Raw genomic sequence first — 16947 nt, 5'->3', positions numbered from 1 at the left:
TATCCATCACGTCTCAAAGTAATGGAGGCCGGTTCTGCTTCATTTCACCAGCTGGGAGGTGTTGATTGGGCCTTTTTGGGTAAGTGAGCAAAAAACGACTCCACTAAAGCCGATAAATGCAGTAGTCGATGGAAGGATTACCAGTCAAACGGAGTGAAACCAGCTTTCGCCGTCACAGAATGGAAGGCATGCCTCATTTGTGTCCCACAATATGCGATTCAGTTACTGTTACAATTCCTCAATCACACAAAATCACCCCCCCCCCCCCCACACAGAGACACACACTTGCCATTCCCGCACAACTGGATATCAATCAAAATGTATCACTATGAATATTCTTGGCATTATTGTGTTAGAATTCACAGATACCCAGGTCGTTTCTAAACACGATGTGCTTCTTTGTTAGGACAGCGCCACACTGAGCTCCTGTGTGCTGCTGTGAGTGAGATCTTCATTAGAAACCTTGAGCCCTTCACCAGGATCTGTGCCAGGTACTGGGTCTAACAGCCAAACATGTTGATAATTAAACCCCTGTTATCGAGAGGTGTTATCACAACAATTAACAGCAAAATTGTGAGGGTATGAGCGAATATCTCAGAACGTGTGACTTTGTTCGCATTTCCTCCCCTTTTCAATTTGATGGAAAGGTTTTGCATTCACTCTAATTATTTAAGAGCCAAATTAGCTGTGCATTTTTGTTTTGAGTGTATATTTTGTGCAGTATTCCTCTACCAGACCATCTTGGGAGGGAATTGATGTGGGGGGAAACGTACAAAAACATAATTTCTCCTCCCGTCTTTTCTTCCTGATAGCACATTTGTCTCTTTCCTACTTTCCCTAATTCTCTAGACGTGTTCCAGCCGTTCTCTTTTCCCCTTCTCCCTCCCCAAAGTTGGCTTCCTCTGCCCTCGTTCCTAGGCATCAGCTGAAGACCCAGCAAGGCCCCCATACACAATGAGCTTTAATTGGGTTAAGTTTGTCCGCCACAGATAACATTTCTCTTTCTGTGGAGAATAAAACAAATTGCTGGCACTAATGGCACTGTTTAATGTATCTCTTTTTATTATGGATGGAGGAAATTAGGAGGAGACTCCCAACAGAGAGCTGATGTCGTGGGAGTGAGTGCATTGTTGCAGCTCATCAGAAAAGCGTTTTTTTGCTGGAGCGCCGGCCTCCTCGCTGCTGTTGCTCATCTCTCTCTCTCTCTCTCTAAGCCCTTTCATGTGCCCTTCTGAAAACAAGGCTGTGTACCTAAGAATTGGAGCGTTAAAGCGTATAGCCTGCGCGATCTGACGCGATCGTGCCCCACGTTTGGCGCCATGTGTTCCGAACCTGTTCTCTGTCCGCTGTTTTTTATGCTTTAATGCCCTAAGTCCATAAAGCTGGTGTTTCTTTGTGTAAATCTGGGGCAAGAGCCAGGGAAACGGGGGCTGGAGGGGGGCTTGTTATTGAGGTTTTGGCACAAGACGTGTTAAGCCTAAAAGCCTGAAATTTGTTCTGCATTGCTTTCGTTTCTGAAGAGGGTCCCCATTTTTCAAGTCAGACGTCTCACTGCAGCAAGCTGAAGGGATGCGAGGACAGATGCACAACCTGGCATTTAAAACGCCAACACCTGAGAGTGTTTGGAAGACAATCAGCAGTAAAAATGTAATGTTCAATCTGGATTTATATGGTGGCTAATCAGGACTGATGAAGTAGAGGGTACATTAAAGTGCAGCCGAGCGGTCAGCCCCAATCTGCGTTCCTGCTCTCCACCTCTCCCTCGTGTGCCCGTGTGCATTCGGCATCAGCACGGCTGTCTGGGTCTGGGGTCACCGTAACAAACAAAACGTGATGTTTTAAGTGCCGTGCTGTTCTTATATGGATAATTAGTGCTGTACAGCGGCATATTTTAGCAATCCTATATTTTGCTGATGTACAGGTTGAGACAATTAAAAGCTTCCGGCAATGCTTTCCTGACATTTTTTGCTTTCATAATAGATTTTATCAGGTCAGGTCACCGTAGCTCAGTCCCGAAAGTAAAACCCGAATCGAAGGAAGCTATTAAAATTGCTATTTTTTCTTGGCCCTGCTTCAGATCCATTAGCTTGAAATGCATTTGTATTTTTAACCTCCTTGTATGGATTGACAGAAATGACACCGTAAGCGTGTGCCTCTCCTGTACTTTGTAAACGAGACAAAAGAGTGTTGGCTTTGCAGTATTTAAATCAGTTATGTCTAATAATTTCATACAAAAATAGCCTATCTAGGGCAAAGCCAATGAGATATAACATTGTCTGTGGAGGGGGGACCTGGAGGAGTTGGCGTTAGTTCAGCTGAACAGAACAGAGCAGAGAGAATACGCTGTAGGCAACATAAATATAACATGAACTCTCCAGGCTTGTGACAGTACAATGGGGGAGTGTTTAAGGGTGCTTTCTGGGTCCACACTGTCCAATGGATGATAGTCGCATAAGAATAGCAGCATACCTAGGTACAGCGAGAGAGGAGACGGATGAGCGAAAGGACAAAACGCTGTTGAGTTATTGCTAAATTTTGAATAATGAATAATGTTAGGGCATCAATCTACCACCGTCCCTGCTGCGTGAAGGAATATACCAGCCAATACTGACACCATTTGAATTCAGTTAGCAGTGAAATGAAGTGTTGCAAATGCCATCCTCCTTATAATATCCAATGAGAGATTTTCTTCCTCTTCTAAACATTCAATATTTTTCAAATCGCATGCAGTCATCCAAGCTCAAAAAATGATTTGCCACTCATTAAAATAGTCCTTAAATAGCATCAGCGTCTATTCCAAACAGGACCACCGCATTTGCAGTTCACACCTCTTTTTCTCCAGCGTCTTAATTAATTTCATCCACATGTCTTGTAAGTCTTATTCTGAACTGTTCATTGTGGCACAAGAAAAATGCAAATCTGTAAAAAGATGACAGAGGGTGTAACCGCTTGCTATGTGATTTCACAATGCCACTCTTTCAAACCATTCATGTCTTGGCTGTCCTTGACCCTTAAGGAGCTTGTAATGTGGGCTATTTTCCTCCTTTGAATTTATCCGAGAAAAGGGACCACTGCGGTGAGCATTCGCCCCTTCGTGCCAGCGGCCTCTCTCTCTGGGACACTAAAAGCACATTTAAAAGCGGTCTCCAGGCGTGCGCTCAGACGAGACAAGAGGGGCCCCGGTCCTCCACAGGGGGTCAATTTTAAAGGCCGCTCCGTGGCTCTGTGGGGTGCCTAGCTCAATCTGCAGGACATCCCGCTGACCAAGACAGGGTGCCCACCATGTTATCCATGACAACGGCCAAGCAGCTCTGGTGCGCTGCGTGTGATTTTGACCATTTCTTAGGTTGATTTTTGCACAAATTATCCTCTTTCGGTGATTGCTTTTCGGCAGCACAAGCAGACAGCCAGACAGATGCTGTGGGGACTGAAAACACAGTCAAAAAGGCCTAGTCCTGCCAAAAAGAACACAACAAGAATCCTAGAAAAAGGGGTTAAAAGTTAATTAAAACACATCCCATAATACCAATGAAAATAAAACAACGCATCTTATAATATCAGCATCTTATAATATCATCTTATAATATCAAAAATATGCATTGAATCTTGAAAAGATTCAATGCAGACCTTTTTCAAAAATATAATGCATGCATTTATTGTTGCAAAGGATAAACACTTTTTTTTTTACTGACAAAAAGAAAATACAAATCTGATGTGTTTACTCACCCTGTTGTTGTTTCAAACATGTAAGACTTTCTTTTTCTCAGTCACCATTCACTTTCATTGTATGGGGAAAAAGTGTGTGAGGCTGTCAGACTTTATCATACAGCCTAACATCTACTTTTGTGCTCAGCAGAAGAAAGAAAGTCAAACGGGTTTGGAACAACGAGAGGGTAAGTAAATGATGACACCGTTTTTATTTTTTGCCTGAGCTGAACTATCCCTTTAATCCTAAATCGTATCCGTTTAAACGCAGATAAACGTATTGCAAAGACGACGCAGAAATGATAAATGTTCAGAAAAACCCCTCCTCTAAATAGTCAAAATGTCATCTTATCCAATCGACAGTTAAACGCTGGAGTGAACCCGAGACGATGGCACCAATACAAGGAGCGCAAAAAGGCTAATCCAGTCCGTTTTTTTCCTTGCACGCTGCAGAGTTTCCTCGAAGCTCCGTGTTTTGGCCCCGATCCGTGCACCAAGTTAAGCTGTAGTTTCCATGGCTGACCATGGTTTGGTGCTGTTGGCTCTCTCTGTCTGCTCAACCCAGGCTGTGCGGAGCTCCCTGCGGGATCAGAGCGCTCCCCCGCCGGGACCCTACTCTCACATCCTCCTGCTGGGACACGGCTACATTTCCAGCCAAGCCTGGCTTTATTATGTGTGTCTGCGCTGCAGCCCCGCCAGCAGTCGGATCGGGAGGCGGAGGGAAGTCCAGAGTCAGGACAAAGAAAAAGGGAGAGAGAGGCTAGCGACTAGAAATATTTACGGCTTTTAGGACGATAAACAACAAGAAGAAGAAAAATCCCCCCGGTGAAAATGCTGCGTAAAATGCCATCGAGAGTGGCACCTTCGGAAAAATAACAGCGAAGGAGGGCGGTTCGGCGGGATCATAACGTAAAGAGACAGTTGCGACAACTGCAAAAAGGAGGAAAAACATTGCGAATCAATCCCGAAACACCGTCGAAGTGGGTTTAACACATTATCGGCAAGTATTGGCACCTCTCGCTGCTGATCAGGTGTAATTTGGGCACGCTCCGCTTCTTGAAACTCTGAGCGCGCGTGCCCGCTCCACCGTCAGCGTCTACCGCTACGGAGGAACAAAAGAGCGTTCGCTTCTCAAGCACGGGGAAAACCGCAAGTTATTCGTTAAATCTACAGGTTGGAGGAGTTAAATCATTGGAATATCAGTTTCCATTGCCGTACTCTCTCTTCCTTTGAACGCTTCTGGACTAGCGAGACTGAAGTTGCCGCATTGCAACAGGCAAAGTGAAGAAATCTCCCAAGTATCAGCGCGTGACCTGTCAATATTTCTCGGGAGAGGACGAGATACCCGTTAAAGAAAGTAAAATATTGTTGTTAGCACGGAGATGTCTAGACGCAAGCAGGCCAAACCGCGCTCCGTTAAAGGTAAGCGTTTTATGTTGGTATACGATAGGGAACAACTCACATGACCAATGAAATTTCATGGCTAAATCTGGCGGGGACTGTGAAATTCATCGATTTAGTGTGTTTGCTCTCAATAGTGTCATTATGTTCAGAGGCTTTAAAGAAGGTTTTTGGCATTAAAAGATAATTAAGAAATGAAACGCTTTCCTTTTGATGCCAGGTGCCCAAGGTCTTGTGATTGGCTGTACAAGTTATCTATAAAGTGCTCTCTTAGAAATAGTGCTCGAGTTTAATTTAGGTTATTTATCAATATTATTATCAGTAGTATTTTAAATTATAATTTAAACACAATTTTATTAAATTATATTTTGTTTTTATAATTAAACATCAGTTTGTAGTCAATAATCATTATGTAATATTTTATGAAATTATTCAATTAAATGTATTTTTTTAAAGTATGTTTAATTTTTTTATTAACTTTTTTTTATTTTTATAAATTAACAATACTGCTACTAGTCATACAATATACCTTTAAAACAAGTATATTTCTATTTTATCCTCTTTGTGGAAATCCTAAATAATCTTAAATGTTTTTGAAACTTAGTTTAGAAACCCCCCTCTCAGTCAGTAGTAGTATTGTGAATGGAATTTAATTCTCTATAGCTCTTTTTTTTTTTTTTTTTTTTTTTTTTTAAATAAACCTCTGCTTTTTTATGACTCAAATTTATTCCCGGTTGTGAGTTTGACATGGCAGAATCAGTCACACACAGTCTCATCTCATTCACGCCCCTCCTACAAGACCCAACACTCCCAGGCAGGTGAATTTAGGAGCAATAAGGCCTGCTGCTATTTTGTCTTGTCCATCAGCAATATGTGGCAGATATTGTGCTGCCGGTCGAGATATCACTTGGCACCCTCACCCCAATAGAAACCAGATGGGCTTTCGGGTGGCCATGTGGCCCATATTAGTACCCCCTCCCCCAAATAATAACCAGTTTTTTTTAATTAACGGCCGCAATCTGCAGAGGTTCATCATGAGAAAAAAAAATGGTTGTACGTTTACATAGTGTAAATGGATAATATTCAAGATTGTTGAACTGAAAATACAACGTGTTAAGAATCACTTATATTGTCAGGGATATTTAACATTGACCGAGCCTGCTGAGTGCAGATCAATCTTAAACAATGTTGTTGAGTTTTTAGGAGAAAGACCGCAATCGTTTCGACCATGCAATCAATATTTAAATTTTTTTTATATTGACCAGCTTTTTTTCCGTATGCACAAAGTGATTGCGAAATATTATTATATTTAAATATGCATCACCCCCCCCCCCCACCCAATCATTAACTAATAATGTTGTTTGTTGTTCTGTTTTTTTTTTCAAGGCATTTTAAAATCAAATGTTTTGTTGTATTGCAACAAATACTATTTCAGTTTTCTATCGAGTATGCATTGGCCTGCTGCAGCGCAGAGGTTTGGGGGTAAACAGTGATTGTATTGACTCAGTGATGCACGTCAATCAGAGGCCAATTAAATATGTAACCAAGGCTCACTCTGTCCCTATCTCAGTCCAGCACCTTTAGCTTTGATTGCTATGCTTGGAGATTAGAAGGGCACCAACAATATGTCTGAGTGTGGTATGCACAAAATCATTCATGTTTTTTTCTGTCCCGGTGTCTAGTGTATTGGCTCGCTCTTCCAGAGGTTAAGCTTGTTTGTCATTAATTTCTGCTTTGATATCTTCAAATCTGCAGGTGTTATGGCTGTAGAAAACATATGCAGGCACACAGAGAGAGAAAGAGCGGGGGTTCCTCAAAAAAACGTTGCCCATTGTCATGTTAGACGGGGATTATTTTCCAGTAAAGGAAGTTATGCTCTCACATCACATTACATTAAAAAACTGATTGCCAGTGTTACTCGCACACGCAAAAGCGAGAGAGAGATTATTTTGAGAGGAAAAAGACAGCGAGTGTTCGTCAGAGGGGGAGAGGGAGCTGCGCTTATCAAAATATTATTTCTCTCAATTAATCCCTTTTTAATGTGTGTCTATGCACTGAGTGCTTGGCTGTGGCATTCCTGTTTCATATCTCCACCGTCCCCATGAGTGTTTCATGCATTATGTAGCGATGATTATTACTTAATTACACATTAATAAATCCCCTTCATTTGCAGGACATTAAGAGTGGGATGAATGCACATGACAGGAGGGGAGACAGTGAGGGCACTTATTTCCATTTTTCCTTTTCTTTTCTTTTTTTTTTACTGCTGTTTACAGTCAGTCAAATCAAATTGGACCTTTTATTCTAAGGAGGGGAGAAGACATCAGAGTAATGATTGTCTGCAGCTTGCTGAGAGTGAAATCTACTGGCATTATTCCACCTCTGCCCACTGACACTAAAGTCTTTTTGGGTATGTGGTTATGTGGATGAGTTTGTTCCTGGTTCACATGTTGAAATGTCTTTCAGGAAGGCATTCAGCTCTTCCTGCAGAATACGTATCCTTTAGCAAGGGTTTCGATAGGGAATTGGGTAATTACGCGCTGTTTTGAATGTAAATTTTCAGATGTGCATTTCAACAACTGAGGGACTGAGGGATGGAAGGGATTTTCATACACTGATACACAACATCGAGTTAAATTTTCTATTAATTTTGTAGTTTTATTATGTGAGATTTGTGAGAAGTTGTTGATTTTCCCATCTTTAAAGAACACTACAGGGATTTTCTATTGTGTGATTTGACACTGTTTTCCTAATGAATGTTGTTCAGTTGCTTTGACGCAATGTATTTTGTTTAAAGCGCTATATAAATAAAGGTGACTTTGACTTTGACTTTGATTTCAGTGATATTAGTTGAATTTCTCATCCTTACACATTTTTTTTCTGAGGGAAGTGAAGTGAAAGTGACATTCGGCCAAGTATGGTGACCCATACTCAGAATTTGTGCTCTGCATTTAACCCATCCGAAGTGCACACACACAGAGCAGTGAACACACACACACACTGTGAGCACACACCCGGAGCAGTGGGCAGCCATTTATGCTGCGGCGCCCGGGGAGCAGTTGGGGGTTCGATGCCTTGCTCAAGGGCACCTAAGTCGTGGTATTGAAGGTGGAGAGAGACTTAGGTGCCCTTGAGCAAGGCATCGAACCCCCAACTGCTCCCCGGGCTGTGCTACATGCTAGAGGATAAGAGAAGAGGCAATGAAGCTGTAATGTGTTGTTGTGTTGATATTTTTTTGGTGTGTGGTTATGTAGTGGTATAGATCTCATTTCTGTCACCATCTGGTTTTAAAATGAAATGGCTTTTTATTGTCACCTAGACTTTTGGCAACAGCGCAGAAGTTTCATTGGTCAGTGGGCTGTTGTAAAATGTTGGAGTGAGTTACCATAGTGCTGCAGAGCCACAAATGAAGAGATCAGGGAACGAGAATCCCCAGCCCTCTTATGCATCTGCATTTGTGTTTTTAATTTTGTGCTTTGATTGGTGTGCTGTTTCCAATAATTTTGTGCACATAATCACTCTATTGCATCTGTTGCACATTTGATGGTTCGAATGATGGTTCGTTGAGAATAATTGATTATATTTATTTTTAGTCAATATTTCCATTCACCTTTCTGTTGTAGTCCCAGAAACATTTTTTTTTTGAATATTTTCCTAATTATGTGTTTAACTTTTGGTTTAAATTTTGGATAAAAAAAAAAAAGTAAGCTTTTTTAAACAAATGACAATAATGATCTGAAATTGAGAAAGTGTTTGTTTCAGTTCTAGACTTGTTTATGTGAAGATAAAGAGTGTAGTATTTGTTGTGTGTGTGTGTGTGTGTGTGTTGACTGTTAGAGGGTGTGATTTTGAGGTAATGGGAGATGAACCACAAAATTGATTTTTATGCTCTTGCTTTTTTTTGTTTTCATTGACTTCACAGCATGAACAATTAGTTAAACAACTCTAAAAGTATTTAATCAGAACCAGGAAAAAAAATGTAATTGCGCACAGTTTGACAGCAGCTGAGGTCTTTTTTAATGGCTTTCTTTGGGTGTTGATGTGACTTGTATCATGATATTAAGAGGCACGCTTTTCTTTCGCTCTTTAACTTTCTTTTCAAGTCAAATAGTTACACCTTGCCGTATCTCGAAGCAGTGACCCCTATTGGTGTGGAGATCACGGCGTAATTCATATGGTCTGTGATGGGAGGAAAAAGCGGGTGGGTTTGGATGTGGGTTTCTCCCCGGTGGGCAGTGTGTCTGCCAATGACGACTCCTTATCAGCAGCCTGCCTGCTAGTTTTGTGGGGAAGAATCTGTCTTAATGTAAGAGCTCATTCGTAGGCTCTGCCATTGTACCGGCTTAGCCATACGCTTTATCAGAAGGCCTGGGCTCAGTGGCCCGGAACCGGCGCTCACTGCGGACCCGCTCCATGCCACGCTTCACTTCTAAAGAGAAAGCGTCGCTCTAACGCCTGCTGTTATTAATTCTGTTTGTGTGGTTGGCATTCCCTGCGCCCCCCTCTTCTTTCCCCACCAAGCCTGCCAGCCTAGGCTCCCCTGTCAGGCCTTCCCGGTGGATCACGGCCGTTCTAAGATGCCGCGCTCTGGAGCCCGGATTGGGCTGCTGCAGAGGGCAGATTAAAACGTGCTGGAACAACGCACCGAGAAAGAGTCTCTCAAAGCTGCTCGTACCCATGTAGATTAAACATGGCAGCCATTTTCACCTAGTCCGCCGAGAACATCAGAGACTTTTGTCTAGAAAGCACGTTGTGGTACATCTTGAAAGTATACTTTTACATTTAGAAAATTAAGTTTGGTGACCTAGAATATGAATTTGAGTGACGTTTCATATCGTAAGGCTTGTTTCATAATTTAGGCCTGTCAAACTTTCGATGTTATGAGGTGGAGTGGGTTACTACTGTTCAAACATTTGGGGTCAGTAAGATTCTTTTTTTAAAATTTTTTTTAAAGGAATTTATACTTTTATTTGGTAAGGACACATTCAATTAAAAATGTCAGTAAAGACATTTGTAATGTTATAAAAGATTTTATGTTGTTCATTTTATACTTTCTATCAATCAGGCAATCCTGAAAGAAAAAATTCCACAGAAATATTAAATAACTAAATAAACGTTTTTAAAATTGATGATGATAATAAGAATGTTTCTTGAGCTGCATATTAGAATTTATAAATTATAAATCATTGACACTGAAGACTGGAATAATGGCTGCTGAAAATTCAGCTCTGCCATTACAGGAATACATTACATTTTCAAACATATTAAAATATTATTTCTTTGTGAAAATATAATTTTTTCCCCATGTATTTTAGTTCTAAAATGTAGCTAGGTTGAACAAAATATACGTTACTGACCCCAAACATTTGAACAGTATTTTACATTAAAAGTTAGAAGTGTTTGTCTGTGTGTAATTGACTTTTCCTGATATTCAAAGATGCATTAATGCTCTTTCTCTACTCCTCTCTGTGTGGCTGCTCTACGACCCTGCCCCGTCTCGCTGGGCTGTACATTAAACATAAGGAAAGGGGGCAATTAGGCCCACTCTCTACACCTGGCTGATGCATATATTTATTGGCCTGTATCCCTGCTGGACAGGCTACAGGCCCTGGTCTGAGCTTTTTGGGGGTGGTGATTGAAGGGCTGCAGAGGTCATTAATGAGGAGTGCTGGTGCTAGTTTGACCCCTGCTGTGCCCCCCAGAGTCGCCTCTGACCCCTCACCAGGTCATCTGTCCTCCCATGGCAGAGCGCTTAGGGAGCCATCTTAGACCAGTGAAGGACTGGTATAGCTGGAGGTGAAATGTTTCTGTGTGTGAGAGCATGTGCCCACGCACTGAGAAATCTCTTGAACACTTGTGGCTCTCTCCAGAGCTGAACCTATCGATTTCACAAGGCCTAGAAAAGTTTTCTAGCAGCAAGAACAAAACCGCTAAAACAAAGATACACTTACAGAGTTGAGCAGCCTTGCCCTTTCAAACACAGATGGAGTTTGACTCTGCAAAATGAAACTTTTGAGTAATTTGCAGAGTTCATCCAGAGGCAAAATGTCTGGCTGTACCTTGCTTTAGATCTTCTAGACAATTACGTTTGCGAATAAAGAGGTGTAATTGATTTAGCAGAAAGATAAAAGACAGCTGTGACCCTTCACTTATCAATTAAAGCAACTAGTTTTAAAAATACAGACATGGCTAATGATAGAAAAGCTGCACTTGTCAGTCTGCTGTTTCATCATGGACAGATTATGTGTGTGAACCACGGGTCTCTGTGTTGGGTTAGTAATGCCTTGATAAATTGATTTTAAGGCGTGACATTTCTTTGCTTTATCCTGAGGCTAGTCTGGAACCTAGCATAAAGCCTTTTTGGCTTAGACAGAATTAGCCCCTCATTGTAAAAGACACTTGGTTCTGCAAGCCCGTCTGACTCCAGAGAAAGATGAGCCCTTGATCCTAGAGTCAGACGTGTTTTTCCTTATTTTTCTTCATTTAATTCCCTGTCAAACAGCAAGACCCCCCCCCCCCCCCCTGCAAAGTCGGGGATAATAACCCATGCAAACAGCGGGGCTATACTGAAGAAACAATTAAAGTTGCTCTTCGTTCAAGAGGGCTCACACACATATACACTCACAAAGGGAGAATTAAGGGGATGGCAGACGAGAAAAAAGCAGAATAATGTCATTTACAAAACAGTTGTTCTTCTACGATGTGTTGATTTGTTAGTTAAAGTCAGGTTTTTCCATTGTGTGCAGTTCACTTAGCATGTGTGCTTATTTGGAGGGCTGCTCCTGTATTCAAGAAGTTCCCAGAGGAACTGAATGAGGCGAAGAGTGATTATTACGCTGTCCTCTCTGACTTCTCTCTGTTCACGTCATCTCACCTCACTTCTCACCCTATTGCCTGACTGTACAAGCTCAAGGTTATAAAAATTAATATTAAATAAATTGATATTGCTTTGTTATTTTTATATTTATATAATATATAAGAGAGAAAAAAAAATATATATTTTTTTTGGTTAAGAAAATCATGGTGTATTAAAACTGAGTATTGAGTGAGTCATGCAAGTAAATGAAAGTCCAGTGGGTTTGCGCCATGCAGGTAAATTGTGTTTTCAAACTAACACTTTATATACTATATTTGAAATCTTAGGGCTATTACTCAATTGCATATGGAGTGAGACTTAAAAATGGGGGGTTGGGGAATATGGTACAGCAATTAACAGTATAAATTTAAAGTGGCACTTCATGTCAAAAAAGACTGATAAGATAGTGGAGAAAATGGGATGATTTAGACTTAAAACTGTGTCCCTGTGTGCACAATGGCTCTTATGTGTCACATGCACATGCGTCACCCACTGCACCATGGCTCTGACAGGCTTGTTATTTATAAAAGTAGCAATTTTCCCCCAAAATCTGTGTTTAAGATGGTTTGTGAAAGTTTCCTGGTGCTTATCTGGGAGTTTTGTGTCAAGAGAGATGACTCGGGCCACATCTATGGAGATGTGTTGAAGCAAATTCAGATCCACCTTTTTGCCAGCACACACGCGACGGATCTGCATTTCAGTGCAGCTTACGTGTGTATGTTTGTATTAGAGCACTGCCAGAGAGATGGAATTCACTCCAAACTGTGTCAAAATGCTTGCCATATTCAAACGAAATAAGTTAACCTTATGTTATATCTCGTCGGCTTAGTCCCCAGGTAAAGCTCTCCATGCTACAGGCACAGCGTGTATCTAAACATCCATCTGCTGGCACTCGGATGCGCGAGCACGCTGTGGGCTGTTCTGATAGGTGTGTATCGGTGTTGTTGTGGTTGAACATGATGGGGAAGAGTCTTTCAGCTACTGCAAAAAAAAAAAAAAAAGAACACAACTAAAAAAATAATCCAGGGCCAAGAAAAGTGCGCAGAAATTATTAACCATCCACACACTCGCACTCCCAAATCTTCTTTATTCTCTCTTTCCTGCTCCGCTTCTCTTGCCTAATAAATGCTTCATGTCACCATCAAACAGGGCCCGACTTGCTCCAGGAGAGGCAGAGAGGGAGCAGAAAGAAAGAGAATTGGATATCGCGGGGCGAGGGGGGTTGTGTACTGTGGGGCCTTAGTGTTGATGGATGGATGGATGGATGGATGGGTGGATGGACAGATGTTAAAAATGTAAAGTTTTGACCGGTTCTGTAGTGATGGACAGGGGACCAGGCTGCCAGGCTGCCAGGCTCCAGCTCGATCATTAAACTCAGACAAAACCTCTTGATATCAGAGGTTTTGCACCACACTACCTTGAGGCATAGTGTAAAACACAATACTTTACACATTGGTTCTGGAGTAATCAGTCCATAATTGGTCGGAACACTTTAGTCCAAGTATGTTGCACTTAAGTGTTATTTTATGGCTTCTTTTATTAACAGTGACAGTGCGTTATGTAATCACAATTGATGCGTAAAAGGTTAAAAAGGGGTTGGTGACTTCCATAGTATTTTTTTTTAATATTATGGAAGTCAGTGGCTGATGTCAACTGTTTGGTTACCAGGATTTTTCAAAATATTTTCTTTTGTGTTCAACAAAAGGGAAAAATCATACAGGTTTGGAAAAACATGAGTGAGTAAATGCTGACAGAATTTTCATTTATGGGTCAACTATAATAAGTGATTTTCATTAAAAGTAACTTATGTAGCATAAGCAATCTAACACTAACCTTTTCTAGGTAATAGGTATGATTAAATCTCTACTACATTAACGTGTTTAATTATGTGTTTAAATGTATATCTTCTATTTATATAATTTAAATAAATGATTTTATTTAATATAATGTTTTAGAATGCAAATCATTCAATCTATTTATTTGGTGAGATAAAAGACACTCTGTAGAAAGTAATGTAACTTTATTTTTAAAAGTATTGTTCACCAGCACGCTTGTGTGTATTTATTTATGTTTTGTGACAGAATTCTTTAAAAATTCTCGTACTGGAAAGGAAGACCCTTGAGGTCAAGGACTGAGCATTATCCCCCCAAACCCTTTCCTTCTATATCTTGTGGTCATGTCCTATAATAAGGGTCGCTGTAAGTGTGGGTAGAGTTCATTTAATAAGAACCCCTCCCACAAAATCCCCATACACAAACAAACATGTGCTGGCACAGTCTCTGGTGGGCTAAACAAACAGTAGCAGGGTCTCAGAAGGAGCGTGATTGCAGAGTTAATCTGTCCTCTAGTGATGCAGGCCGGCCACAAAGCTCCTTCAGAGAGGGACACATTGTACTGCCTAATCAAGTCTGTATCAAACTAAATAATGCTGTAGCGTGAAATTGGAAGCCGAAGTCAAAAAGCACTCCCCAGCCTGTACTACAGGATAAGGCAATTAAGACTCTCTCTCTCTCTCTCTCTCTTTTTTTCTCTCTCTTGTTCTTCCTGTCTTCTGAGCAGTCAGGCTGTACTCTTATGTCTTTGTGTGTAACAGCCCTGTTCTCTTTCTTCCTCCTGTTCGGATGATGGTATTGTTGGTGGTGCACTGGGACCATCTATTTCTGGAGGGTCCCGAAGGCGATGTGATCCAGGGAGGCCGTCCTCCTCCTAGGTCAGGGGCATTCGGCAAGGGGCCCTCCACCTGCCAGAGGGTGTAAAGCAGGCATTTTGGTCGTTTTGTCTCCTTGAGTACTCTACAGATAAATCAATGGAGTACTTGGGGATCTGCGCTGTTGTGCATTGTTTGTCTGTGAGCAAATGCGTCTGAATGTTATGCCTTGTTTTGTTTTTAATCACAAGACATGCCAAGTTAAAAGTGCTGCTTTAAAAAACAACAACACACAAAAATATTTTAGTAAAATGCATCACAAGACCCCTGTATTCTGTTCCATTAAGTTGCTCTCCATCTAGATATCTGCAAAGTGCTCTGTGGAAAAACATCCTAATTCTTGAAGTTTTGCGATGCAGCCATTGTGTACAGCTATTTTCTTAAAAGGCCAAATGATCCAATTTAAATTTGAGGAAGGCCAAAGATCTATCTAAATATTTCAATCTTTGTGTTTGCACTTTATTTACCCCAAAATGGAAATGGTCATAATTTCAAAAACTGTATGACTTTATTTTGTGGATATTTTGAATGTTTTTTTTCTTAGTCTATGGGGTGGATTTTTTTTCTCCTCCTTTCAAAATGTCTTCTCTTGTGTTTCACATATAGGTTAGTAAAAGACATTAATTTTCCTATTTGGGTGAGCAACTTTTTATTTTTGGCATGCAAAATGAGGCTAAACACCCTTAAAAATAGTGTTTATTAGCATTTCAGTCAGGACCACTTGAGTCAAAAATACCATAGACAATTATTTAAGTCCAATTTGTATATCTTTTATTTGCATGATTGTTAAAGTTACATTTGGCGGTATGGCTCTGTTCTGAGTTACCCATCCTTTTCATGAGCTCCATGAAAGCTAGTCAGGTAACAGCAGCAGCTTCTGGGGACAATCTCCCATTTAAAACTGGGAGAGCAGCAAATAAAATTCCCCCATTGAGAACAGAGCATGCATCAATGAAAACAGAATGACATTGATTAAGTTAAACAAAGTTAAGGAGGCGTTAGGGGAGGAGGTGGGTTGCAAGCAATGCAGTGGAAGCAGCCAAGCAGCAGACTGAAAATGCACTTAAATAGGGCGCCCTGTTTGAAATGGACCAATTGAGTGCTTTAGCGATCAGATCAGCTGTTAGATCTGGGTATCAGCTGATAGCAGAGCTTGACTACGTGGCCTGCCTGAACTGATGCTGAAACGCTATATTTATGTGATATTTTGAGATTTTAAAGGCAACTCTTATAAGCTCTTAAGAAACTGAGGAAATATAAAATCTGCTTAAGCCCAAATATTTGACCGAACCAACCCAAAAAAAACCGATTTAATTATGTTCAGGATCGAGAATGCTGACCTTTTACATGTTTAAAACATACATTGTGCACATGAACCTGCAACTGTTGTTGTTCAATTGTTTTTTTTTTTACCATAATTAGTCCATAGCGGAGTTATTTTCATAAATGGAACCGATTGGATTAGACATAACCAGATATGTACGCCTGAACTGCCAATTTATGCGCTTTTGTATATGAGGCAGCACATCAATTTCGTCATTATTTAATCAATAGGAGGGTCATATAAAAATGATAGACGTGCAGAATTTGGCCCAAGGGCTGCTAGTTGAACATCCAATGGGCTGCAGCATTGACACACATTGCTGTCTGATGAACTGCTGAAAATAATGCAGTAACCAGTCAAAACTGAAAAATGGACTCCTTTATGACATGTTTACATCTAGTAAAATCTTTAGAATTTTGGTCCAGTCATGGAATTATTGAGCTTGCATGATTGTTTGTTGTGGTCACTTTCAAGTTTTAATGCCCATTCTTATTGAAGGGGGATTTTAGACAAGACGGGATGGGACGTGTGTGGTGGTTTCGGGGCTTTGCCATTGTCGTCCCCATTGCAGCCGCCCACCCATCCCGTACCTGTTTGATGGCATCATGACGGGAAGAACGTGATTATGGTGCTCTCCCTAGTGAGCAGCGATCTGAACCTAGTGTCACAGTCGCTGACAGCCCCACACAGCCGACGGGATTTAATCATGTCTGCTCTCTCTTTTCCTTTTTCCGCTTTATTTCATTCAGACTCAGCTTCTCTAAGCCTTCCTCGATCCTTCTATCTCTCTTTCTGTTTCTGCACAGGTATATTGCAAACATTTTTCCTCTTGTCTTTGACAGGTGAGACAGATGAAAAACAAATTTCAGATCTGATCTGAGCGCCCCTTTAATCTTTGACTATGTTTTCTTCTAGTGAACACTGTAGCACCGTGCTCTTGCGTGTGTGTGTGTG

General features: G+C 41.0%; 1 protein-coding gene and 1 long non-coding RNA gene across 4 annotated transcripts in view; one reads left to right on the top strand and one right to left on the bottom strand.

Annotated features, from left to right (window-relative positions):
- Positions 1 to 89: 89 nt before the first annotated feature.
- LOC132156184 (uncharacterized) lies at positions 90 to 4233 on the bottom strand. The gene is made up of 2 exons (XR_009437388.1): positions 3727 to 4233; positions 90 to 3481 (listed from the first exon to the last, which is right to left on the bottom strand). It is a non-coding gene; the product is annotated as an uncharacterized LOC132156184 (long non-coding RNA).
- A 37-nt stretch (positions 4234 to 4270) lies between these two features.
- LOC132156182 (zinc finger protein 423-like) overlaps positions 4271 to 16947 on the top strand; it is a 161624-nt gene continuing 148947 nt past the window's right edge. For all 3 annotated transcript variants that reach the window (XM_059565076.1, XM_059565075.1, XM_059565074.1), the window contains exon 1: positions 4271 to 5127. In XM_059565076.1, coding sequence (XP_059421059.1) covers positions 5088 to 5127 — 40 coding nt within the window. In that variant the 5' untranslated portion in view covers positions 4271 to 5087. The remainder of the gene's footprint in view (positions 5128 to 16947) is intronic.

Source organism: Carassius carassius, chromosome 13, assembly GCF_963082965.1.
Source record: "Carassius carassius chromosome 13, fCarCar2.1, whole genome shotgun sequence".
NCBI classification, from domain to species: Eukaryota; Metazoa; Chordata; class Actinopteri; order Cypriniformes; family Cyprinidae; genus Carassius; species Carassius carassius.
This window is presented reverse-complemented; position numbering and strand designations above follow the sequence as displayed.